This window comes from Corvus kubaryi, unplaced genomic scaffold, assembly GCF_017639235.1.
Source record: "Corvus kubaryi isolate FWS band 111438036 unplaced genomic scaffold, C.kubaryi_AGA036_p1.0 128, whole genome shotgun sequence".
NCBI classification, from domain to species: Eukaryota; Metazoa; Chordata; class Aves; order Passeriformes; family Corvidae; genus Corvus; species Corvus kubaryi.
Genome location: NW_024580663.1, coordinates 1143567 through 1170708, shown reverse-complemented (window position 1 = coordinate 1170708; position 27142 = coordinate 1143567). Strand labels below are relative to the sequence as shown.

The following is a 27142-nucleotide window of genomic DNA, read 5'->3' as shown; positions in this document are numbered from 1 at the left end:
TTATTGCATTGCCATCACAACCCTACTCCCATTTACTGCAATCAGATTTGAGATACATAACCAACTGGCAATCCCTTTTTGACTGTACCCAGCTTATTTTCTAAGACAAATCTGTGCAAAAAAACCCAAGCAGTGTCAGAGGTGCATAAGCAGCTTTGGTTTATACATATCTACAGAACAAAGAGGCAAAAAATGCTCTAAAAGAATTATGCTATTCCTGATAAGTTTAACTGCCCACACCTCTGCTTTCTTTTGAAAACTTAACTACACAAGAATGAGTCACACCAGCGCTGTTGAACAAAACAAATTTCACACGCAATTTAAGGCTAAGGACAAGCTATCCAAACACAGAACATACCCATAACAAACAGGAATTTAAACTCCTTCTCCAATGGACATTTCAGTGCCAGACCAGTGGGCAGCACCACTCACTTCCTCGGGAAGTTGTGGCTGCGCCCAGCTGTGAGTTTTGCTCCGTGTGTACGTGGACGCGTTCAGTCCATCTGCATGAACCACAGCAGCAACGTGGTCTAGTGGAGAGTGCCCCAGCACTGGGACACAGCTCCCTGTCCTCACCCACACCTGCACTGCTTCAAAATGGAAGTGCAGCTCTTGGGGAGCAGCATTTCACTAGGGCACTAATGAACTGACATAAACAAATGCTACTAAGAACAAATTCCATCAGAAGCAGCACCCTACAGCCAAGCAGACTTTTCCTGCTTACCAGGCAAGCTCACAGTCCCTAAACATGGCAGAGCACAACACAAACTACTCAGCAATAATGGAAAAAAAATACATAAAAAGTATTACCAGCAACAGGCACTGTCCAAGAGCAGCAGGGCTGCCTTATTTGGGAAAAGAAAAAGAAAAAGTAACATACAAAAGAAAGTTGCCGCACTATACCTGCTGTCTTTTGGCTGCCATTATGTTAAGCTTGTCCACTTCTGGTTTGAGGGCTTTGTACTGGATACCCAAGTCCTGCTCTGTGCCAGCATTTCTTAGTTTCAAGATACCATCTTCCACCTAAAAGAATATATATTCACATATTTTTCCAAGCAATACAGTCCACAGGTCAGGAAGTAATTCAGAACGTATTTCATAGCAGACAGAGAAAGCAATCTTCCTCTGCCCCGTTATTTTTTGGTGAGAGACACTTTAAAGGCTAATAGGATACAGTGCTTAGCTACTATTTCACAGTCACCAGCTACCAGAGACAGTCAAGTACCCACATCTGAGAGAGCATGAAGGAGTCCAGGGCCCTGGCAGAGCCATGGCAGCGGTCAAAGGGCACAAGGAGAGTCCTCAAAGCTCATTTGCAAAGGAAGACCCAGTATCCAGTGTCATCTCACTTCAAATTCTGCACAATCACTCACCCACCCTGTTGCCCATGGGAAGAAAAGGCTTCCTCAAACAGTCCACTTTCATTTTTATTTAGCCTGCCAAAGCTACTCATCCCTAGTAGCTGCAAGGGAGTCCTGGTTATAAGAAAGCCAAATTACTTCTGTAAGATGAAAGGGCTGACTATCACCCGCAGCTGCAGACCAGGGCTCAGTTAGTTTCTGTACTAAAAGTTCAGAGCAGAGTGCAACTCAATGTCAAAAGCTACTGACAGTGAGTATAAAAATGAGTGACACATGCCCACCGCACACATTCTGCTGAGAGGAAAAGCCCCAAGACCCTCCCCGGCGCAGAAGGGAGCCGCTGCCAGCGCACACCCCACGGGGTCACACGGGGGCACCCCCGGCGTGCCAGGCACAGCACAGACCCACACTTACTACTTTGAGCTGGACAAGCAGCTTGTAGACATCTGCCATGTCAGCCAGGATGAGCAGGCGGGTGACGGCGGAGAGCAGGGCGCGCGCGGCCCGCACCATGTTCCCTCGCTTCACCGACGAGCAGGGGTCATCTGCAAACTCCCCTGACGCGCTCTTCATCAGGTCACCTGCACAGGGGGACAGCAGGGGCTGCTTTAGCACCACACAGCACTGCCTCAGCCACCAGAAAGATTCCTAAGCCAACCTAAGTCTCTAAAACAAAGCATTTGTGAAATACAGCTGACCACTAATACTGCATGTGGCTACCTCTGGGTACAGCTACCACATGGCTTTGGGGCAGAGGGTTTGTGCAGGGAGGAAGGGCTGGGAAATCACACTTTGGTCCTTATTTCCATTTGTACAGGTGTTTCAGCATGCCAGAATTCTCTAGAGAGGCAAATTCAGCATGCCTTTGCAGGGCTGCAGTTATTTGCCAAGCTACGATGCTTTCAAAGCCTGAGCAAAAGCTTTGATTTGTGTGCGTGTAGAGTTAAGCAGAAAGCAGCAGAAAGCCCAGAAACACACAGCGAGCTGCCACAGCTCCTGGGACCGTAAACAACTCCGAGCTATGACCTGGCTGGATATGCCCCGCTTGGAATTCAAAGCCAGGCAGCGCTTCGTAAAATGCTTCAGCATTTCATAGCCTGTGGGGCTGCATCTGGTGCAGGAGCAAAGAATTTGGGTTTCAGATGGTAACAATGCCATTGGTTAACTATGAAAAGCAAAGGCCACTCTGCACAGCTACAGCAATTCCTCCAGAAGGCATTTGCAAAGCATCAAAGTAGTGCCTGCAAATAGTCAGAGGAGTAAATTTTGGATTTCTCCCTCACTTTTTGGGGCAGCTTCCAGTACCACTGTTCCTACACAGCAGCAAGTTTTGGAATCCACATTATTATCCTTGGATATCTCAGCATCTCAGAAACACAAAGAACAGCTAGGACTTAGTTTAGAAAACGGTAGGTCCTCAGGGTCAGGGACCTGCAGGCAGCAAGAGATGACCAGAAAGCAGATTGCTATAGCTGCTGTTTCAGAGGCTTCCCAAAAACCTGTATGAAAAAGTGTCCACATGGCCAAATGCCGAAATAAAAATAGCCTGTCTCAGATGAGACTAAAAAGCCTCCACCAGTGCTTGACAAGTGACAGCTGACAGTGAGTCCCTTGGAGCCCCCCACACCAAACAGGGCGAGGGCTGCACCGAAATCTCTGCGTGATGCAGTCCCAGGAGGCTTCTACTTATTTAACAACTTATTCTTAACTGCTCAGAAATGCCAACAGCTGGAGAGCCTGGGGTTAACCATCCTCATACATAATATCTTGCCCAGGAAGTTTCTGCCACCCAGGCACTCTACACCTTCACAGCTAAATTCAGCCCAAGCACAGCTGCCAGCCTGCCCAAGCAACCACATCAAAATACTCGATTTTGTTAAAATGCTCCCTCCTATGTAACACCCTTCCATCATCTTAAATAATATAACCAAGAGTGGCATATAACATTTTAAGATAAAAATATGCTACTTCTGTACTGGGACACAGCAAAAAAGTTTCTGTCCAAGTACAGGCCAGCTCTCAATATCAACCCAAAGCTATCCCCTACCCAGCTTTGGGGAACACAACTCAATACTTCAACAAGGCTTAAGAACTCCAGATTTCCAGATGGGTGAGAGATGATGTACCACCAATGCTGAAAACTTCAAATCGCCAGATCACAAAACCCCAGCAGTAACTGACATGACCCTTTCTTTATTCCTTCTGGAACAGGCTGATAATAAAAGTCATCACCACAAGTATGAAATCCATTAACAATCTCAGGATTTAAAGGTATATATTTACAAGAGCATGAAGTAACAATAAAGGGGAATGGCTTCAAACAAAGTAGGTTTAGATTGGGTATCAGGATAGAACTCCTCCCTGGGAGGGTGGGCAGGCCCTGGCACAGGGTGCCCAGAGCAGCTGGGGCTGCCCCTGGATCCCTGGCAGTGCCCAAGGCCAGGCTGGACATTGGGGCTTGGAGCAGCCTGGGACAGTGGGAGGTGTCCCTGCCATGGCAGGGGTGGGATGGGATGGGCTTTGAGGTCTCTTCCAATCCAGGCCATTCTGTGATATGCCAGAACCAAAGTTCAGTACAAATGTTTCCTTCCTTATTTACTTATATGTAAAATTCCCACATTTTTAACTCCCAAAATGTTGGTTTCATTTATTTTCTATTTAAAACAATTTATTGAAGGGGCCACTTGCTTCACATGAATCTCAGAAATTGCTAATGAAGTTAAAAACCAAAATTATCCTCTATCCATCTCTTAAATTGCAACCTTTCAAGCCAGTCCTAAAATAAAATGCTATTCCCTTTTATTTTAACAAGAGATTTTAAAAGACTTAGTGAGTTTCAAACAGCTTGTCAGGGTGTCAAAAGATAACCAGCTTCCCAAAATTAAAAGCAGATTATATTTAAAGTTGTTGCATATATATACATTTCTGCCAATTAAGGGAAGCTGGCTTTCAGACTTCTTTTATAAAGGGAAAGCACCATGGGGTAGTTATTTTAGCTGGATTCAAAGGGCAAGAGGGCACTCTGGCCTGGCCTCAATGTGCAGGTACTGCATTGTGTGTGCACATCAGCAGTTCCAATGGGATCCAGCACCATCTTCCCCTTTTCAACACTGAACACAGGTAACACAACCACTTCGGAAGAAGGATTTTAAGAGTTAAAGTAACACTGTGGAGAAAAGTCCAACTAAGAGACTCAGATTACAAAGCTGGTACAAATCCTTACATGAGTAGTCTGTTTTTCCAATATAACCTTCATTAGATATTACAAGGGAAAGAAAATAAAAACAGAGTTGAGAAAAGAAGAGACAACAATAGTCATCCTGTGGTTTTGCCAATCAAGCACTAATAATTCAATTAAATCGAATGGAACAGAGCCCATTTTAGAAATGGTAAGATTTTAGTCCTTCAAAAGAAAATTCCCACTTTCTAGTCTCTTTCCCCCATGCCCACAGGGTGTGGCAGCACTTTCATGTGGAGCATGATGACCATGCTGGACACACCACCAGCGGGAGGGCACAGCAGCAGGCAGGACGGGCGAGGCAGGAATACCCAGGACACACTGCTGCTCCTCTTCCGAGCTGGGAATTCGTGCCCACACGTCACCTCGTACCCTGCAGCACTTCCAGTTCAAAGCTGTCCCCGGGCTGCTTTTCCAGCAGTGCCAGGGACACCACGAGTGCCACCAGGCCATTCCCTCCTGCTCACAGCACCCCGCTGCACTCCCCCAGAGGCTGCCATTCCCCACCAAATGAAGGCAAGCAGGAAATCAGAGTTTCAAGTCTCTACTACTCTGGATACTGAAGTGCCATCCCCAATAATGCCACCTTCAATGCCCACCAGCAGTGTCACAGCAGGCTGTCCTGGCTTTCTGCTATAAAGGATGAGGCCCCACAAGACCTTTTGCCATATCAACACAGAAATTGGTACTTATGGCAACAATTCTGGTAATTCCGTAATCTTGTCTTCAATTAAATCCAATACTGTCTACAACACTCCTACAGTTTGCCAAGAGCCACCTCAGAGCTCCCTCAGGTTATGGCTTTCCAAAGTGGCACATTCCTAAAGCATTGATGCAGGAAACCAACTGAACTCATTGCACCTTTCAAAGAAATTTAGCTAACTGGTCCCAACAGAACTTTAAAGCTGAATTTTCCAAGAAGAATTCAGTATTTAACTTCAAGATGTTCCACAACTGGCTTCCTACTGCTCCTTGGAAATCCTTACACCAGACATCTTCTGTGATGTACAGTTGAAAAAACTGTTTTTCCCTTTCATAACTCATCTCACTGTTCAGTTTTGAAGAACCCTTCACTTAGAAACATGAAGCAGAAGGACACTGAGCTGAATCAGTCAGCTCATTCCCCTGCATTGGCAACCTGAGACATCAAAGCATTCATCCCTTCTCCTACCTCAAACCCAATACACAGGCTTAGGCTTTTGAAGTTTTAATTTTTGGTCTGTTATATAAAGTTGCCATAGAAGACACACAGCAGCAAGAGCACAGCTCATTCCCTGGATCCCCATGCTCACATGCAGCTACAGAGACAGTGAGCTGTGGCCATCAGCATTCCAGGGAATCAGGAATGGCCTTGCCAGTCTGATCCAAAAGAAATTTCCTTCTTCAGCCCAGTTTGGAAGTTGTCTCAGTGCCAAGCACCTGGGTAAGGGACTGGTTCAAGTTCCACACCACTTCCCAACAGCACCAGAAGAGCTGAGCACTCCAACACACAATGAGACCCCACAGGGAGCTTACAGTGGGGAAGTCAGGCTGGGCAGGACCAGTATTGCCCCTTCTGTTACCCAGCAAACCTCTGATGGCGGAAATGCCTCTAAGACTATGACAATGCTGAAATTCAAAGTGTTCACATCAAATGCTTTCCCAATACCAAGTCGTTTCCATAACCACAGCAGGATCTGTTCTGAAAAACACTTTGAGTCCTTATCTCCACTCTTTAGCTCAAAGTCTTAAAAATTTCCATTACTTTATAAGAAATCAAAAGTCCAAGCTTTAAAGGGCCAGGAATCTTACTGTAGGATATTTCATTAACTTGCTTAATATTTAAAGCGAGTTGTAATTTATTCTGCCATTGTAAAAAACAAGAAGACTTTGAAGATCCTCTTACATTGATTTAGGAGGTAGCCATGCTATTATTCATTTGAAATAGCTCTTTTCACTTCTTTGTTTTTACCCCCAGCAAATGGGATTTTATGAACAAGCGTGCTCACTAAAATCATGTACTCTCTCAATCTTCTCGCTAGGCTGAAAAAAAAAGTTTTTAATTTTCTCTGATGAGACAAGTTATCTATTGTCCTAATCATCTTCGTAATCCCCATCTACATTCATTCATCTTTTTTTATTATGGTAACTAAACCGCTCCCTACTCTAAACAGAGGCGTTATTAATGCTATTTTCCTGTCCTCTGCTGAAGATTAATTGTGCTCTATATCTGTAATCCCACTGCTGCTGTCAGACCCAGATGCTGCCAGCTCGTGATCACCCTGCTGCTGACCACGACACCCAGATTCTCCTCTCCACTCCTGCCCCAGTTGCAAAAGGCAGGTAAAGGCACCACCACCAGGAAGATTTGCTGAGCACATGCTCAGGCTTTGCATCACACTGTCCTTGTTTCTCCAGTTCATTAATGCAACTGGTCTAACCACAATACTGGGAGCTTCTGAGGTGCACACAGTGTATATAACCACATACAACCTCCCAATGTATCTCCCTGCTGCTATTAGCACTGCTGAGAATTGCAATCCTCCTGGGCACTGGCAGCAATAACCCTTCCCTCTGTTCTAGCTCATCCTTCACTGCTTGCTTCTCATTTCCTCAAAGGCTGGTTTGATTTTTAATTTCCTCACCAAAAGCTGCTCCGCTAAACCTGGCCAAACACTGGCCCTGTGATGGGGCACAGCTTTGATCCCTGGTTGTGCAGCAACTGCATCCCCACAAAGGATGGTGGGCCCCACTGGTGTCCAGGAGATTCACTGCAGTCTGACCACCCACCCAGCCTCAGGAAACAGGCCCAGCCCCCCCTTTTAGGCCACAATTCACACAGGCTGCAAACAGCAAAAAGGGAGAAAGAAGTGAAGCAACATTAAGGTGGGAAGTTATTTCACTCCAGCACCTCTCAGTTATGAGCTTCACCTCCTCTGTCAAAGGCAACAGAGCAGGGAGGTTTTGGCATCAAGCCTATGTGTAGTCTCAGAACCAAGAAGGAGCCAAGAAACATGGGAAAGGGTCATCTGGAAGATTTTTTTATCAGTCTCTCCTTCCCACCAGCTTCTCACTGCAATATTCAGCTACAAATCCAGCTCAGGGAACTTCTCAGTCCCAAGGGCTGAGCAGAGCTCCCTCTCTCACCAGCATCACTGAGCCATTTGGAGGCACAGATGAGTTCTGACTCTCCACTGAGCAGCAAGCACCAGCAATTAAAGCTCAGAGTCAAAGGGGTCTGTCTTGCTGTTTGTTGTTGTTGTTAAATTAAGCCAATTCAATTAGCCCCTTATATTGCAGCCTTCTTACCTTGATCTTTCTTTGGTCTGTCAACCAGGCTCATCCAGAACTTAGAACCATTTTCAACTAATATTTCACCACTCTGCAACTTCAGCTACAAACAAGTAATTAATGCTAATGAGTTTTCCCTTTCTTGCAGCAGCAGCCGTCACCATTAATACCAGTTGACTGGGTTTCACTGAAGCATAGAAAAGACTCATGACTGGAAGAATGATAAATGATTTATGAGCAACAGTATTTACTAGTGCATATTTTAGAGTAAGTCAGCTCCACAGGCTTTTCTTGAAGGTCTGCTCCAAGAAAGTAAAAAATAAAATTATAAAAATCAACATTAGACGTGAGGAAGGAAGCCTGGAATATTTAATCAAGGTCTTCACATTCTGTTTGGTGCTGTTTACATCTTGCATATTCAAGAAACACATCTTTGTCGAGTCAACACTTGGCTCTTCCTCCTACAGTGCTGGTCTGTATACAGCCAAATATTGAAGAAGTTATTGACATATTTGAGATGCAGTCCCATAAAACTTACAGCTGTGGGGAGCACGTTTACTTTTGAGCCTAAACTGAGTTTTTAAATGCTCTTTAAAGAACCAGCCCTTCTGCTTCTCTTCTTAATCTCTACTTGGGACATCCAATTTCCAGACCCATCCAGTTATATTACTGCTCTGGGATGGCAGCCAGGCAAGCTGAGAATCCCCAAGGTGAGAGGTGCAGAGTCATTAGAAAGAGCAGCAAAGGGAAATGGGAACGGTTCTGCTTGCTCTGAAGAGCCACAGCTTGAGAAGCCACCAGCTCCACACCCTTACCTTGCTTGCGAACATCTTCCACAGCTGCCACCAGCTCCTCCTTCAGGAACTGGCTCTCCTTTGCAATTTTGTCTCCTTTCTCCAGGAAATTCTCTGTTGCTTGTTCCACTGAAGCAGCCAAGACATGGGCCTTTTTAGAACGGCCTCGCTTTTTATTGGAGGGGCCCTTGTTGCTGGTGTTAACCAGTGTTGTTACCTAAAGGCATAGATGGAAGGGAAAAAACCCAACATCAAACAAATTGAATGTTTATCCATTTGATAGTAAGGCCACTTTTTTTTCTAGACTGTGTATTGCTTATACCTGCACTGTTGCCAGCTCAAGTTAACCTCATGAGTGTTTTTCACATTTAAACACTACCATGCTTCTTGATTCTTTAGGTGAGCAAATAAATGCAGCTAAACAACTCAAAGACTTCTCTTAGAAGCAGCAGACCTCAAAAGTTGATTTTAAGAATGGAGATCTATTTGTATTTTTGATAAACTGCAGTGTCAGTAACAGGCCAGAGCTCTTTGGCACCGCATGAAAGAAACCAAGGTGGGGATAATTAGTTTGGGATAACTCTCCAGCCATAAGAGACCCCAGACAAGGTTGAAGTCTGTGCCAGTAGAAATGTAGAGACACAGTATCTTTTCAGTCCAAAACAGTGCTATAGCCAACAGGCTGAATGCACAGCAAAGGATTTGGTAGAGCTCATTTTTCCCTAAAAAAAACCCCAACTGAACTCTCACAATCCTCCTGTAATCCACAATATTTCTAAGCTCTCTGTCTTAGACTGAAACCCTGCTGGGAACAGGCTCATCACCAGAGACCAGGAAATCCCCAGGTACTGCCTGAGCTCAGGATCAGGATCCATCCCCTTCTATCCAACACAGACATGTCACAAAATCCACACACACACTTCTCCATTTGCCTTACTCTTTCCTCTCCTTTTTGGAAAGCGTAAGAAAATGCACACAAAGCTACTTCAGAGGGACATTAAATTACAACACTAAAAAAATTACTACTCTGGAAAGCCCGAGGGCTGCTGACATAAAGGTCCTCAGAGCTGAATCTATCTTCCCAGCTGGCTGATGTAGAGAGGGAAAGCCATCAGCTGGGAATATCGTGGCTGGTTAATGGGGAGCATTTGTGCTGGGTAGTCTCAGTTCATCGTGTTCTACAAATAAAGAACAAGTTGCAACAAGGCAGTTTGCTCCAGTTCCCCCTCTGTATTTTGTCAGCCACATCATTCAGAAAACTGGGGGTTGCCAGTACAGCCTGTTGTGCTCATTCCTTGAGGAGTAAGTTCAGACACTCCACTTGGTGAAAAAGGTCCTGTGAACAAGCGTGCTCAGTTAAGTTTGCCAAATTAGGGCAATTTCTCCTAAGCAAAGACTCCATCAGTAACTTTGGCTAAAAAGCCTTATCATCCAACTGCCCACCTGAGGATCCAGAGGGAACAAGTGGCAGGTACAGACAGCAGCTTGGTGACTAAAGGGAAAAATACCAGAAACAGAACTTGGCAATTCCCATCTGCACTTAGCAGGAATGGTGTCCAGCTCATTCTATCATTTTAGACATTTCATATTCCAGGAAAACAATGCTACAGGCAAAGAGTGAACTGTCTCCAGTGTACCTTCTCTTCCAGACCTCACAGAAAGTCTCTTCCAAGAATTTTCAAAACACCCAAAACACATAACTCCCTTTTACAAGACTTACTCCAGCCTTCCTGAGCTCTTCAGTGCTTTTCACTGGGGCACATACACCCCACAGAAAGAAGCTTTTATTCACAAATCCAGCACAAAGTGTAGGCATGGAACATTATTTCAATCAGAAGTGCATGTTAGTAACTGCTGTGTCTTATCAGGTGCTGAAGCAGCAAAGTCTCCCTTGACTCATGAAACGGAACAAAGAAACTGCTTGTAGACTTTATCGTTAGTTTGGAGTGTTTTACACCTAGAACTTAAGCTTTGTGACTTAATTAAAATAAAATACCAAAACAGGCAATCCTCTTTATGACTGTTGATTTTGCCCCATCTTCTTCCTACCTGTGTAACAAGAGGCTCGAGCAGCCTTTCGACTGCCAGTGTTCTTATCTCCAGACTTTTGGGGTCCCATTTGAAGTTCACGTTGGCTGCAGTGACAGCAGTCATTTCTGTGAGAACAAAAGAGATACATGAATACAACTTTTTATTGTTAATGCATCTTAATAAATTAAAATAGACTGTTAAATACAAAACATCCATTTAGTGTAAGTGAAGGTTACAGCATCTCCAGAAACATCTGTTTTGATTCAAATAGTGAGTTTGACAAGTTAGAAAATAAAACCAAAAGCAAATAAATCCACACAAAAAACTACTGCAAAGCCACACTGTTTTATCAGAGCAATGACAAGATCAGCAGTGCCTGGGCTACTCACTGGTGGTCCCCGAGCAACAAAGGACCACAGGTAGTGGGGACACTTCACCCATGAAGCTGAGAGCCCCCTTCTTCCAGGGCTCCCTTCCAGGGCCAGCTCTCCTGTGCTCCCAGACCAGCCCTCAGACACAGCCCAAGGCGTGGGGGAGCAGAAGGGAACACCTTGACTTCAGCAGCCCCAGAAAGCTGCCCATATTCTCAGCTCCACCACGAGTCACTACCCCAAAGGCTTTGCCAAACCAGGAGCCAGATTTAACCCAACCCATGCACCCTCCCCCTTCACCCAGTTCACCTTTGGGGAGTACAAAGGTAAAGTAGTGAATCTAAGTCTTACAAAGCCAGAAAATCCAGCTGGTTCATACTTAACAGCTTACATATCTATTACACTTCTCCTTAACATTTGCATAGTAGGGAAAAGCAGATTTGCATGAAGAGATCTGTTCAAAGCTGTCACTGAGCCGTTTCTTCCCGTTACAGTTTTATATCAACATCCCAACGGAACAGCAAACATACTTATGGGAAAAGTTGAGTGAAACTACTAAAATAGCTCTGCTGTTGAGACCAGGAGTCCAAAAAATCAGAACTAAAAATAAGGAACTACAACAAATCACTGGATTAACACCATGGTGCTGCACAGCACAACGAAAGAATAAACTGAACAGTAATCTCAGTAAAAACTGGATTTGAAGTATTACAGAACCATAAAACCAACTCATATCACTTCAGACATAATACATTTTAGCTCTTCCTGCTTTGAGCTGACCTCAAAATTCAAGATTAGACTAAACCTACATTTGTAACTTTTTATTTTTTAAAAAGTCAGGAAGAGAAATAGATTTCCTAAATCTCCTTCCACCCATCTTCCTAAACACCTACTGTTGAGGTCATTTTAAAGCTTATTAGCTGACATTTTTAATCTTTCTCTGGACAGGGCATTGCCTGTGCAGCATCTCAGCAGTCACGTTGCTCTGACAGCACCAGATGTCCCCAAGCTGCCAGACAAGCACAACATCCCGTTATTTTTAAGAAGCAGGAGGCAAGGCACTAATTTTGGTAACCAACAACGTTTACAACACGTACCAACAACCAACTGCTCTCTCCCGACCCCAACAGCTAATTGTGCTCAGGAGGGGCTGCTTGTTTCAGAGAATAAAAGCTCTGGGGCACTGGAGGAGCTCAGCATCACCTGGCTCAGGGCTGGTCCCCAGCCGTCCCACAGGCTCTCACACCACGGGCACCATAGGAGAGATTAAGAACTCACTCCAGCACTGCTGGCCAAAGCTGACACACTGAAGCACAACTTCACAAGGTGCAAGGTGGAATATTCACCCAACTGCATTCAGCTCTCCACTACACCCACGCTCCAAGTGCCCACACTGCTGGGAGAAAAAAAACTTTAAAAGCTGAAAGCTTAAAAAAAGAGAGACTAGAAAGAGCCTGATCAATGCTGGCGTACATGGAACCTTTCTGCTGGCTTTGGCTGAAAACACTTGTGGGTGCAGGTAAAGGCTCCCAGCTCCCAGAGCACAAGCCAGGCCACAGTTCCAGAGCCCCCAAGGAGCCACAGGCAGGTGGAAGGTGGTCACCTCCTGTCCTCCCCTACCTCTGACAGTGACCACTAAGCACTGTGAACTCACTGATTAACCTTCTCTCTCAATCATCCCCTTTTAATTTCACTCACCCACTGGCTTGTGCCACAACCCAGATGCTGGCACAGGGCACCCTTCACTCCCAGATAGCTTCCGACCCTCCACAAGGAATTTCAGTGGTTTATTCCCTCCCCAGTAGCTCAGCATGAATGCTTCCTATGTAAGAAGCCAAGAAAAATACACTGAAAACCTTTGTGGTTTCTGAGAAACATAGCCAGGGCAAGGAAAGCCCAGCAGGTTTCTAAAGAAAGGCTTTTTCTGTGTAGTTAATGCTGTCACACCTCTTGCAGAAACAACGTGCAGGACGAGGTAACCACGAGAAGACACATTAATTGTATTAGTAGCATAATAAAGGCAATTCATTTGAAAATACATTAGTATGATAGTTCATGAACTGGCCTAAAGTAATGGTCTATAAAACCACTTAGCAGCAGCGCTATTGAAATTTATCTAAAAAGCAGCGCTTGATATCAAATAGCCTGTTTGGCAGCAATGGCTTGGATATCATTTGTACATTGCAATAAATACGTTTATTCAGTTGATACTTGTGGAGAATACAGGAACAGGCTATAGGTTACCAACACATGGGTGAGATGGCTTTAGGGGATAAAAGGACAGCAGCCAGGGTCATGTTCTGGCATGGCTGTGAACCCACCACGAGGACCCTCCAGTTCTCTGGAACTTGTCTTTTCCCTGTGACTGCTCAAGCTCTCCCTCACTGAATTCAAATACGGTAACAGGTAGCAAACCACATCATGGGATATTATAGCAGAGTGCTTCATCCTTGGCTCCTGGAGAGCACACCACAACCCCCACTGCAGTCACTCCAACATCTGCAGGGAAAGAGGACATCCTCTGGAAGGGGAATCCACCTGCAGAGCAGTGCAGCACTGGTTTGACAGCTGGGACAGCCCAAGTGACATAGAAACAGGTTCTCCATGCCCCAGCCTCACCACGAATTTCAAGGACAAAGCAGCACAGACCTCACGGCAGAAGAGTGAGCGGCACTGAATCTCAAGTGCGGGAATATATAGAACAACACCACTGCACAAGGAGTTGTGGTTGCCCAGCCTGTGGTTTCATAAGCAGCAGAAAAGCTGCTTAAAGACCAATGTTCATCCTCCCACACCCCTCCAGGAACTCATTCCCGTTTGCACATCACACCCCCTCCGTACTGGCACAGCTTTCCCCACGCCTGAGCGATTAACCAGATGGGGAAGGACTGATTTGGCTGAAGGGAAAGAAATCCATTTTTGCAAGGTGGGCTGAGATCCCCATCTGGCTCACCGTGCCACCACAGACACTGCTATGGCAAGGGGAGATGGCACCATCAGCTGGCACCCTTGGCAAAGCCACTGCAGTGGGAACACAGGGCAAAGCTGGATACCACAGCCAAGTTGAACAAGGAGCCACTGAAAACTGAGCATCAAGCAGAGCTTCAGCAGAGAGCAGGAATGTCCTCCCCACACATCTGATGCGCACACATGTGAAGCCCCAATCTTCAACCACGCTCACCAGCCAGCACGTTAACTGCAAGCCCTTTGGGTTATTATTGAACCAATAGAGGGTTCAATAGTAATGCAGCATCTTACTGGGGTTTAGTGCACTGCAAGGACATGAGGGCAGGGGAAGCACAGAGTTTAAAGAAGCCACTTTCAGAGCTGTGTTCCAGCCAACGATCTGCAAGCAGAGCCATCCCTGGAGAACTCTCTATTCCTTTCTACAAACATGAAAGATCTCATCCACAGCTAAAAATTAAGGACAGGTCTCCATTCTGCTTCAAACAACCACTGTTGCTACCCTACTACCCTCTCCCTGCCCCAAACAGACCCACGCTGGCACAGGCCTGATGGGGTGAGCCACTGCAGGGAGCTCAGTCTCGGAGTAAGCTGGTAACTCAAACTTCCCTTCCCAGGTTACTGTCCTGATGGAAGAGTTGAGACTGCACAGGGAGGGAGCAGCATGGAGATGAGCTCTGCTTCTGAAGTGTCCCCCAGGGCAGGTGCCAGTCCTGCTCGGAGAGAAAGATGAGCAGAGGGATGTCTGAGCTGCTGGGGCTGCACTTACACACCCTGGTACAGGAGCTGGCCTGCCAGGAACACACCGAGGGTGATGTGCACACAGTGCTCCCTCCAAAAGCCACAACTGAAGTCTGAGTGTTTTCAAAAACTGGTAATTCAAGGTTTTAGGAATAATTTCAGATACCTACTTCCATAATACAGGCATGCAAATAATTTTTAGATATTGGCAAGCAGAGGAATGCAGCTCTGCAGCTGCTTTGCAGAAGTGCCCTGAAGGCACCCGAGGCTTTTCCAAAAGCCCATGAAGGAGCACAATTTTAACAGCGAGCTCTGCACCCCAATGAATCGTGAAAAGGCCTAAGTGCTTGTGGTCCTGTTTTTCCAGGCTGCACTCCCACACAGCCCTGAAGGCACTGCTGGCTGTGGCTCAGACACTACTGAGCGAGTCCATTCCACCTGCCCTGTACCAACCATCCTGCAGCCACCCCACCTCTGGGCAAGAGTAAATCTCTTGGGGTAACACAGCAAAAAACAACTGCCCATCTCCTGTGCTTCAGTCCCACCACCTTGTGCTACCTGAAAAGTCTTTACCATGACATCTGCTGTCAGTCTTCACACTTAACTCTCCTGCCAGGCTGCTTTCTGAAAGCTTTTAGCTGCACTTACTGATTTCTTGGTTTTTCTCAGGGAAGCCAGCAGTCAAGGAACGGTCTGACTGGCACAGAGAGGAGCTGACCTGGCCAGGCACAATGGACCACATGCTGAATTCCAGCACTGTGCTATCCAAAATACCTGACACAGAACACAGGACAAGAACATTTAATACCTGAGAGGACATTCTCCATTTGAACAGCCTTCCTGCTACTCCTCAGCTGTTCCCCATTCTGTGGGGCTGATGTGCCCAGGAGCAGTTAAAGGTACTCCACCGCAGTTTTTTGCAGCTTCTTTCTCTCATATGTCTTTAAGTAGTCTCACTCATTTTGAATGATAATCTGGTCTCCTCCCACCATGCTTCCAGACTGCCTTTAGATATTCTGTACCACATAATGAGAACAGCCCTTACTCTATCACCCAGGTCCTGGGGATGGAACATGGTGGGATTCACAACACAATGACCCAGCTTCATCTTTCAGACAGAAAATTAATCAGACCCCCTGTTCCCAAGGGAATCCTTTTGCTTGGCTTGTTACCCAAATACCCAACCCACCTGACAACCAGCAGGGATCCCTGACCCCTGCTGAAGGTAGCAGACAAGAGAGAAAAGATCTTCAGGAACTGGGTATCTAACACACCATTAATGCAAATCCTCTGAACAGTTTTGGTTTCAAAAAGTTTAAGGCCCACTTCAACAACTCAGCTCACATGCTGGGGCTTCATATGGCCCACTGACAATTCAAAACTGGTTTTCATATAACTAGGAGTATCCATAAAATAAAAAGTTTCATTCTTTCACTTCACAGTCTCTGAATTAATTTGTCTGCCCTGTTCCACAAATAAAGCAGCACTCGGCAGCCAAATAGCTGCAAGTCAAGGATGTTTGGTATATGTGATGCTTTTCAAGGAGGATTTAAGCAGGCTTTATTTAAGCTGCTTTTATTTCACATCAAGCATACAGAACTAAAAACAGAGAGTCATCCTCCTCTAACACAGCCTTCAACCTTACATTCTACCTGCTCAGATACCAAACCCTGTCCCCCACCATAAATGCCACACAGGTATTACTTCATTAGAAATCCTTACTGTTAGCATTTCACAGTCGGAAATATTAATACAAAGTCAGATGTCATGTTGTGGCAAACTCATATTTGTATGTACAGGATGAGTTTGAGTTGAACCTGTCTTACGAGACCCAGGTCTGGGTGGCAAAGGTGGAATGCACTGCCTGTGTCTGCGTTATTAAACTTGGAGTGCCCCCAAGATCTGAGGTGTGAGTAGATACATTGGCCACGTCCAGCTTGGTGTCAAGGTAAGACCATCCCCACCTCATCCCAAACTCTTGGTTTCCACTGAATACAATTTTACTAAACTTTCAAGTGCAGTATCTATACAAATAATGGAAAAATAGATGAGAAATAATTTCACTGAATAAAACAAACTTCTGTAGAAATCAATGACCATGTTTTCCTTGATGGAATTTCCTGCCACTTAAGTATATTCAACTTTGTTACACCTCTTGTTTTGGGTTTTTCTCCCACAAACTGCAGTAATTACCCAAGAAAAAAGACAACATTCAGGTTCAGATAAGCCTGTTTCTCACAAGTGCCATTCCAGTTCCAGGTCTTTTAATCTGCTTTCATAAGTTTTTCTCTGCTGCTTTTGTGAAGAAGACCCACAGAGGCACCTGAAACACTCATCAGACAGCCGTACACGGCCAGTAACAAACAAATGCTTCTCTACTTCTCCATTCGTTTAGACCTTGCTACTGAGTTGAGAGATGAAACTCAATCCAGTGTCCCTACAAAAATCCATGAAATTCCTGACTGTTTTCTCTCCAGTGTAGGTGTTGTCTCCCAGCAGAGCCAGCAGCCCCAGGGAGCCCCTCACCTTTGCCCCGGGGCAGCAGAGCCCTGCCCAGCCCACGCAGCATCACATGGGAGTGGGCACAGGGCACATCACCAGATTAAGATGCCTCGCTCTCCCCCAAGCAGTCTGTGCTATCTCCTAGCAGCTTCCAAATTGTCACAGTGCTGAGGATTTGAGCAACTCATTTTCAGTCAGAATCAGGAACGTGCTCTGTCACTACAGGTTTTCACTCCTCCACTCAGGTCCAGCTGTCGCTGAGGGGATGAAGGCACGCTCTGCACAAGCAGCTTCACTGTGCTGGTCCTGGGACCTCAGCAGAGATTTCACAATGGCAAATATGATGTTTTCTTGGGAGATGCTGGTGCCAACAGCAGCTTCTTGCCTCCAGTTATGTAAGTGTTCAGCTCTGATCGTTTCCTTTTTGACAGAATTGTTTACCTCAAAGGAGCTAGAAAGGAGGTGCATGGAAGACAAATCACAGGCAGCACAAGCAATTAGTGACTTATTTTTGTCACACTAAGGCCCCAGTTCATGGATGACACCCTGAAAGAATACAGAAGCCAAACTCAGGCTTATACTCACTGAATTGTTCAGATGGATAGCCTGGTATGTCCCAACAAACCTCCAATTTATTTCTGCAGTTTTCAGTTTCCAAAATTCATGCATGATCCCATCTCCATAAAGAAAACTGACAGGGTATCAAGAGTGCTTTAGAAGACACATGTGCTTTTTCTAAAAAAGAGAATATTCTATATAACCAAGATTAATTTTTATATTCTGGCTGGAAAACTTTGTATTTGGAAAAAACCAGATGATGTGTCATGACCAGCAAGCTATTCCTGTTATGAATAAAAACCCCTCTGCCTTCACGGGGATGTTTGTGCATTTTATGCTGAAGACCTGCACTACCACCATGAACAATAACTTCCCAAATCAGAACAAGTGACCACTAGATTCATAACTGCTGCATTGAGCTGTTCTGTGGGTCAGCACTGCGAGGCTCTGGCCATGCAGAAGGACACCACACCTGCATGTTACACAAACAGCAACATCTCTCATGAGCTTATCCCTGCAGTGATGGCAACTTCAACCTCCCAAATGCAGCCCTTATTCAGCCACGTCTCTCACATTGAAGCTGTAGGCTCAAACTGTAGGTTCACACTCAAACACAGCAAGGGGGCTCAGCCTGGAGACAGGATGTCAGAGCCCACGCAGGTCTTGTGCATCTGCTGGACCATCTGAATTCAACTACCAAGAGCCCTTCCAACCTCAGCGTCTCTTTCCACTCTTGAGGCAGAAAACTCTGTGAAGCTTCCCTAAAAATCATTGAGAAAGAATTAAAGAACAGCTTTCTGGCACTCTCTGAACCACAGCACACATTTCAGACCCTAGGGACACACAGTCAGAGCAGATATAATAACTAGGCTGTGGCCTCAGAGCATGGCTCTTCAAACCCCAAACTATGCCAGCACAGGTTCCAATTACCAACCTTAAGTTAACAAGCAATGCAAGAAGGGGCAACCTTTTAACAAGTTAATTTTTGCCACAACTCTGTGTTAAATAAGAAAAAGGTTGTTATAAATTAGTCCACTTTATCAACTGGCAGAAGAATTTGCCACGGCTGCAAAATTGATTCTTGCTTAGCTTGCAAAAACTCACTGATGGCTGGCAATAAAGGGAAAAGGAAACCTGGGGATTTTTGTTCTGATCTTCCTCAGCACTCAACCTGTAATAAAAAGTGCTGTTTATGCTAAAGAGTCAGAAATAACCAGAATCTGACCCCACTCAAACTGCATTTTCATTCCTAAATTGATATGCTGTTATGCAATACTCTTCAGTGCTTTTAGCTGACCACATCTTCAAAACCTAGACCTTCATTAACAATTTAAAACTGTCAGAAGTGCACAAATACTGGAGCTGTTGGAGCTGACACATGTGTTTAGAAAAAAAAAATGAGACTCCCTGTAATTAGGGGGTTGATGAAAATCTACTTAAACATGGAGCAAATGGACAGCCTTGTATTATCAGAGACTAAATACCATATTCTGTCTCAGTTGCATGCTCAGCGCAGCAGTAACTAAGGACTACGTAACAAAAACTTCTGTGTTTTAAGAATGGAAAAAGTTTTCCACAGTTTTCTCTTTTTGCAAAAACTACTAGAAGCACCCACTGAAGCAAAGGAGAACACAAGTGTGAAGACTCTTCAAAGGAAAATGTTTTCTAAGCTTCCTACAAAAACTCCTTCAGAAGTCCTTTCGCAGTCCTCCACTTTGATTCAGGAACACTCTGTCACTCTTAGCTAAAAATTACAAAGCAGTTATTTTTTAAAGAAAAAAGTAACAAACCCCACAGGTGATGAGGCCGAGATTTTCACTCCATGCTCAGGGCAACTTCAGCAACACCTCCCAGCTCTAAACAATGAGTTACTCTCACAGGAAGAATTGCACCATCACCACACGCCCTCAGACAACTCTCAACTTGCAGCTCCACCAACACACACCGTAAGTTTGGAAGGGGGAAGGGGGGAATTCACAAAAACAAACCCCAGAAGAAGGAGCGAGCATGAATGGGATGTACAAGCGTGGTTTGGAGGAGTTAAGCATGTTTTAGTGCCTGCACTAAAGGCAGGATGCTCTGCCAGCCCATCTCCTCCAGGCTGCAGACACTGGGAACACAGGGCACTGACAGATGAGAACTTTGCAGCTTCTCCAGAAGAGCAAAGCAAGCAATAATAAAAACACAGTGGTGTGATGAATTTTTGGATGCTTCCCAGAGCTCCTGCACGGCCATAACCCCCCCCTTCTATCAAGTACAAACTCGCTAAGGGTGCACCACAGTGCATGAGAGTCACAGCTAACCATGATCTATCTGCCTGGGCAGGAATCCTTTCGAGTCACTGCCTTTACACATAGGTGACCAATTAAAGCAACTTCCGTTAAAAAAAAAGGTCACTGTCCCACCCACATTCACATTCCGTAAAAGCAACATGAAGGAACCAGGTTTGAGAAACAGGAGTCACTGCTTGGATGGTCTTGCTGGAAAAGAAAAAGATTTTAATGTAGTAACACGGCCATTTACTAAGTAGAAACCAACCTACATCTGATTAAAGATACATTTTTCTCTCTCCACCCCTTCTTTTCACCCCCAGAAACAGGAAACATCACAAACCAACAGAACAAAAACCAGATGAGCTAAAAAATCCTGTTCCATTGGCTTTGCACCAGCACTTTGCCTCTGGTTCTGCTGAACACTGCATCTTTCACTGACAGCCATTGACTTTTCCCTAGGTCCACAATAATATTCTCTTAATCAAATAACCATATTCAAATTGTCTTAACCAATTCTGTAAACTAAGTAAACCAGCTTAGAGCACCTGACGCTGAAGTACTGATGCATAAAGACCAGAAATTAACTTTTTTTCCTTGAGGTTATGAGCTTTGAACCCTGCACAACTATTCTGCATTATTCTGTTTTGCTACAAATCAGCCCTCTAGCTCTTTTTTTTTTTTTTTTGTGCTACTCTTATTGGATTTTACATAATTATTTTTTCTCCCTAACCCCCAGCTAGGAGAAAACAGAAAAAACCCACTCTCACAACCATACTGCACTCCTCTCTGTACCCATACAAAGTAAGGAGGTTGTGATTGAGGACCCCACCAGCAATGGAAGTGTCATGAAGTAACAAACACAGGCTATGCCCATTGTCCAAAAAGCCTTCCCCACATCTCCTCTTCCAGGATGCCCTGTTTAACGTTACTTAGGAAATGAGTTTCCAGCTGCAAGGGCGGTGGTTTCTAGTTAAACACATCTTCCAAAGAGTGGAAGTGGCAGGAACTACAAAGCCATACTTTGTACCAAAATTCAAACCACTCCAGAGCCTCTCATAGAGCCAAACCAGATTCCTGCTTTTCACTCAAAAAATACTCCATATCTTTCATTTTACTTGTAGCTTGTATGAAGTTGTTTGACTCACAAGGCTTCTAAATTTAAAAGCCATGAAGTCATCAGCTGAATGCGATGACGGGAGAGCTGCTCTGCACCTGCAGCCAGGACTGCCAGAGCCAGCAGCCACGGGGGCTCCTGCCAGCACTGGGCACATGTGCAGAACAGTCCAGGCTCCAACTCCTGCCTCAGGAAGCTCCTACACTGCTGGACCTTGGCAGAGAACCCCAGGGAAGCAATGCTACTTGTTTGCTCTTCTCTCGTGGTTTTATTGCTTGTTTTACTGCCTGCCTGTTGCTTTCCCTTTTAGGGATGGCTTTACATGCTGCCACCACCCAGGAAAAAGGTGGGGGAGGATATGAGGACAGGAAGGTAAATGATGATAAGTGATTTTAGGGATCAGTAAAAAGAAAAGTGGCAGGGGTCGATAATTACAACCAGAAAACCAGAAGGAGACACCAAACACCATCCTAGAGCATCCATCGCTCCACAAAGGCATCAAAGGAGCCAGAGGATACTGCTCAACAGTGCAACAAGCAGAGCTCCTGCTTTATTCCCTCCTTCAGTAGTTGGTAACAGTCAGCTCAGACAAGACCAGCTGAAGGGCTTGTAACTTAGGGCCTCAGACAAGGACTAGACTAATAAAAAGCTGATGGGACCAGTGCAACCAAAACCTCATGATGAGGGTCACGACAGGACAGACCTCTCAGCTATGGCAATCAGAACACAGCAAGCCCTCTGTGTGCCACTTACAGTTCATTGTTCAACTTCTCACCTTTTAAATGAATAAATAATTGAAGTTTCAGGATGCTTAGGCTCCAAAACATCAGGACATCAGGTACTAGTTGGAATGAACTGTATGGTTAGTAAGTGAAGTTATTACAGGATGTGTCACCTGCACACATGTCCACAGCCCATCATGAATTATCCAAGACCAGGAGCAACTCTTCAGCACTGAGCAGCGAGACTCTCTAGGTCTTTAAGCCATGCTAAAAGAGATTAGTTTTACAAGTATACATTACAAGGACATACCTGCAAGAAAGAGGGCAAAAACTGGCAGCTTGTACATCTTGATTAGTTGCACTCACACCCACTTTCACCTTCTTGCTTGAGCATACCAGAGCTCTGTCCTCTGCTGTTCAACAACGCTGGCTCTGAATTCAATATTCCAGTCAATTAAAAACAACATTTACCCACCTACAGCTTCAGCTGGAGATCTCAAGAGCACTTTGCTAAGATGAATAGTGACCTGCTCAGTGTTACGCAGGTTAAACACCATTTTATAGGCACACAGCTCAGCCCTGTTTACATGAAAAATTCAACTGACCTTTGTGGCTCTGTAAAGCTGCATTGCTAGTGCAGCCCTTGTGCAGACCATTTATTTAAGTGGATCTTCTGTGCTCAGGTTGTATCAACCAGAGAAGGATACAGAAAAAGAATCTCCCTGTTAGAGCCTTAGATCTGCATAGATATCACCTCTGCAAGTGCCCAGAATAAAGTGAATGAGCCCTTGGGGGAGTGGGAACAGCAGTGGAAGGGGGAGCATGGAAAACCACACAAGCCATCAAGGCCACATGTTCCTGACAGCATTGACTCTTACTGACTTAAATGAAAGGCCACAAACTTAGTTTTTACCTAAATGCCCTCTTGACCTTCTGCTGAAGAACAGCAACGACAGAACTGTGGGGCCTACACCCTCTCCTCAGTTCCTTTAGTTAACCTCCAGGTAAAAAAAAAATAATAATTTTTTCTTCTCCTGATCCTTCAGCACCTACCTACCTACTAAGCTCATCAGCTTCAGCCTCTTTCTTGAACTAGCTATTGAAGGCTACTCCAGAACACAGTGCACCAATGGTGCCTCTTCCACCTTAACTTGCACCAACACCTCATTTGCTCCACAACAACTCATTTGCTCCCTAACATCAGTTCCACACAGAAATTCTTCTGAAGCATATACAGTCACGTGCAGATCTATTCCATAATAGGGCACTGATTGCTGAGAAACTGGGTGTTCTTTGGGAAAAACAGCACACCACAAGCTGAGCATCTCATATGATGCTCAATGCATCCCTACCTGCCACACTGGTGCCAGCTCCCTGTCTGCTTTGCTCTCAAGCCCCTCACTGTCAGGCGTTCCACTCACTCTGGGGCTGTGACACACATCAGCACTCCCCTGCCTTTGTGCCATTCCACGCACTGAAGCAGAGCTGCCAGAGAACCAGCTGGCATCCAGCTTGGTTTCACAGGCACTGCTCCACTCTCTGCCTTAGTAATGGTTATTCCTTTAGCTACAGCTGGCCTCGTGTTTGCTTTTTCCATCCCTGAGGTTATCAGAGAACGGTTTGGGTTGGGAGGGACCTTTAATATCATCTCATTCCACCCCCTGCCATGGGCAGGGACACCTTCCACTATCCCAGGCTGCCCCAAACCACGTCCAGCCTGGCCTTGGACACTGCCAGGGATCCAGGGGCAGCCACAGCTGCTCTGGGCACCCTGTGCCCACCCTCACAGCCAAGAATTTTTCCCACTATTCCATCTAACTCTGCCCTCTGTCAGTGTGAAGCCGTTCCCCCTTGTCCTGGCATTCCAGGCCCTTGTCCCAAGTCCCTCTCCAGCTCTCCTGGAGCCCCTTCAGGCACTGGAAAGGGCTCTAAGGTCTCCACAGAGCCTTCTCTTCTCCAGGCTGAACAATCCCAGCTCTCCCAACCTTTCCTCCCAGCAGAGCTGCTCCATCCTTTGATCATCCTGGTGCTTCCTCTGGACTGGCTCCAGCAGCTCCAGGTCCTCCCTGTGCTGGAGCCAGCTCTGCAGGTGGGGTCTCACCTGAGTAGAGGTGAAGAATCCCTGCCCTCAACCTGCTGCCCACACTGCTTTGCATAAACCCAGGGTACAGGCATAGATCTCTGAATTTAAAGCCTTTCAGAAGAGGCTCTTGGGAGTCTAACTGATTAATAAGTAGCTGTCTTGTAAATTAGAGAAATTACAACAGAAGGGAATGTCAGACTGGGGGAGAATTTCACTTTGCAAACTGTGTTAGTTTAGATCTGTGTATTGAATAATTTCTATCACTTCACAAAGCATGGGGAAAAAAGGTTACTCCTCTAATTCCACCAGAGACATCTATAAACACATAGCAAAGGAGTAACAGATGTTTTCTGTAGTACATCTGGGATTAACAAGCAAAAATATGTAATCATATTGAGAGAAAAGATAGCTGGCTCTTTAAATCCATCAGTCACAAGGAATTATGAATCATATTTAAGTATCAGATTTGCCAATAGAAGAGTCTGGACTAACCTCCTGCACACCAGAAATCACAGTTACACCCATTCTCACCCTGACTAGCAGATAAGGAGTCTCAGTCATTCGAGGAGAACAATCCCACTTCCAGTTGCAATGACCACATTCCTCCTGTGACTCCTTCACCTCAGTAAATCCATCTGCACCCAGTTCTGCTTCATGACACAGCAGGCCACTCTCAGCACTTGTCTTTCCAGAGGAGCTCATCCAGTGAGGGTGCTAGCATACAATTTTGTGGTAGCTCTATTTTAAATCTCATTTGCTGGATTAAAATAGTATGGAGTTAAAAGTAGTAATTATCAAACATCTGCACTTTCTCTAAAGCTGCAACGCTGTTTAACCAATGCACAAGCTATAAACTCACTGAATGGAGCTATTCCAGATTAGCTGTGAAACAGCTCGGGTGAATTCCCAGAGCAGTAACAGATCCCATTCCTCAAGGTCATATTCAACGAACTTCTGAAGCACCAGATTTGGAGTGATGTCCAGTTAAGGCACAGCAGCAGGAAGCCCCATCCCTGGAAGCATTCAAGGCCGGGCTGGACAGGGCTCGGTGCAGGGTTTGGGCAGGAAGGTGTCCCTGCCCATGGCAAGGGGAGTGGAACCAGATGAGCTTTAAGGTCCCTTTCAACCCAAACCAGTCTGTGATTCATCATTATGTTGAGTGACTGCCTCATAAGGCACTGTCCTTACAAAATGACACTCAGTCCTCTTTTATTCATCATGTTTCCTTTAGTGTCCAGCAAAGCTGAGAGACGCCAGTAAAAGAGAACCCAGCAAGTCCTTGAACAGAAACACCATGGCCACGTGGGCCCTTGCTCCAGACCAGACCCACTGCCCACTATGATGAGCAGGCTGGTTTGGCCACTGAGTATTTTTGTGATCTTAACTAATTCTCTGCATAAGAAAGGTCATTTAGAAATCAAATAGTAACAGCAGATGTAAATTAAAGGCAGGGCTGACGTCCCACTAAAGTGTATTTCCAGCTCATAAACATTCCTACTAATGTGGATTCCTTTGCAAGATCAGTTTCTCAATCTTACAGCTGCAGAAGGAAGATATTCATGCTTCTGAAAAAACACAAATTACTTTTCTATTACATCTGCCAGTTAACTTTATCAGACCAACAGAAGCCCTATGAAGAAGCCGCACATTAATGTCTGTCCTTACACATGTCAGCACAGAAATGCTGATGTTTCAAAGCTTGAAAATTCATTGTGAGGAAAGTATTTACATTCGTATTTTAAAGCATCGATTTGAGCACGGGATTTCTAATCTCTGCCCACTGCTCTCCCCCCAGCCACCTTGTGTAAACTTTTAATCTCTGAGGCAGAGGCCTATTATTAGAGCTGGCTGAAAAAAACCCTAAAGACTGAAGGCACATTGTTTGTTATGGAAAAGGTTAGGGCAAAGCCTTTCTAAAAACAAAGCCTACTAAACCTTTGTCTGTTTCTGCTGAGAAAAGTCAAAACATTTCCGTGATGTTTTAGAAACTGTTTCTTTGTAAATGAAACACAGTGAGTCAACATCAAAGCATGTCCTTTTAAACAAAATGTTTCAATTCAGAAGGGGTGAAATAAGTACAACAAAACACTTAATGTGGCCTTGGTGCCCCAAGACAGAGCAGAGCAAAGACTGCACCTAGCGTAAAATGAGCTGGGCTTTCACCTTCATCAACACAATCCTGAACTACAAACTAACCCAGGAACTGAAATAAACAACCGCAGAGCCTTTAGCTGGTTCAAAAGCCCTGAGAGCCTGGTGTAGCCAGCAGGACTGAGGAGTGCAGCCTTCTCCCAACTCCCCAGTCCCAGTGCAGGAAAAACACAGGAAACCAGTAACTCAAGCACAAGTAACTGAAGCACCCAGAAAACACCTTCTGCACAACTCCCATCCCAAAAAAACAATAGACAAAGACAAACAAAGGGGGAAGGGCAGCAAAGGGCTCCCAGACTAGTTCAATACAGATAGCCCAGACACGCCTGGAGTCATAACTCCGAAAGCTGGGATGAGGACACGGTCATGAGGCTGGGTGAGGGAGTGATCGATGACCCTCGCCAGAAGGCACCTCCTGGGCAGGGCTGGCAGGCCAAGGGCAGACAGGCAAGGAACCGTGCCTTGATCACATCCAGCTCTTCACTAGACATAACTGGAACACACACTTTCCTGCAAACTTTCGGCCCGAAAGATTTTAGGCATTTTGAACTGGTATGAGCAGTGAATAAAAGCCGGGTGACCCACGCTGCCCAGGGACCCCACGGCCACAGGCGGCAGACACAGGGGTCACACATAACCCAGGAGCTGATACTCTCTCCCCACTTTTCGTCTAGGAAAAAGTAGCGCGAAACTTTCTGTCAGCGAAGGAGAGGCTCTCGCCTTCCAGCACAGGAGCGGATTAGAGGTGGGAGTCGGAAAACGTGGCGGAGCCAGGCGGAGGCGCGGGGCGTTCCCGGCTGCTCGCGTATGGGATCAGCAGCGCGGCTGGGGCGGCAGGGAGGGCTCGCCCGGGCAAACTGGGGCTCCGAAAGGCACGGAGCGCTCCCGGGGGCTCCCGGCAGTGCCCGGCCCTGCTCGCAGCCGGGAAGCGGCGCCGGGGCGGCCCCGGCCGCGCGGGGAGGGGCCTGG

At 45.7% G+C, this 27142-nt stretch overlaps 1 protein-coding gene across 1 annotated transcript in view; it reads right to left on the bottom strand.

Moving 5' to 3' along the window:
* The window catches only part of CTNNA1 (catenin alpha 1), a 105246-nt gene extending 94427 nt beyond the window's left edge, over nt 1–10819 (bottom strand). Inside the window, exons 1-4 of the mRNA XM_042024678.1 lie at nt 10713–10819; nt 8685–8880; nt 1776–1942; nt 904–1023 (exon numbers count right to left, since the gene is read on the bottom strand). Of these exons, the coding sequence (XP_041880612.1) occupies nt 904–1023; nt 1776–1942; nt 8685–8880; nt 10713–10817 (588 nt within the window). The 5' untranslated portion in view covers nt 10818–10819. The remainder of the gene's footprint in view (nt 1–903; nt 1024–1775; nt 1943–8684; nt 8881–10712) is intronic.
* Between the last annotated feature and the right edge of the window lie 16323 nt (nt 10820–27142).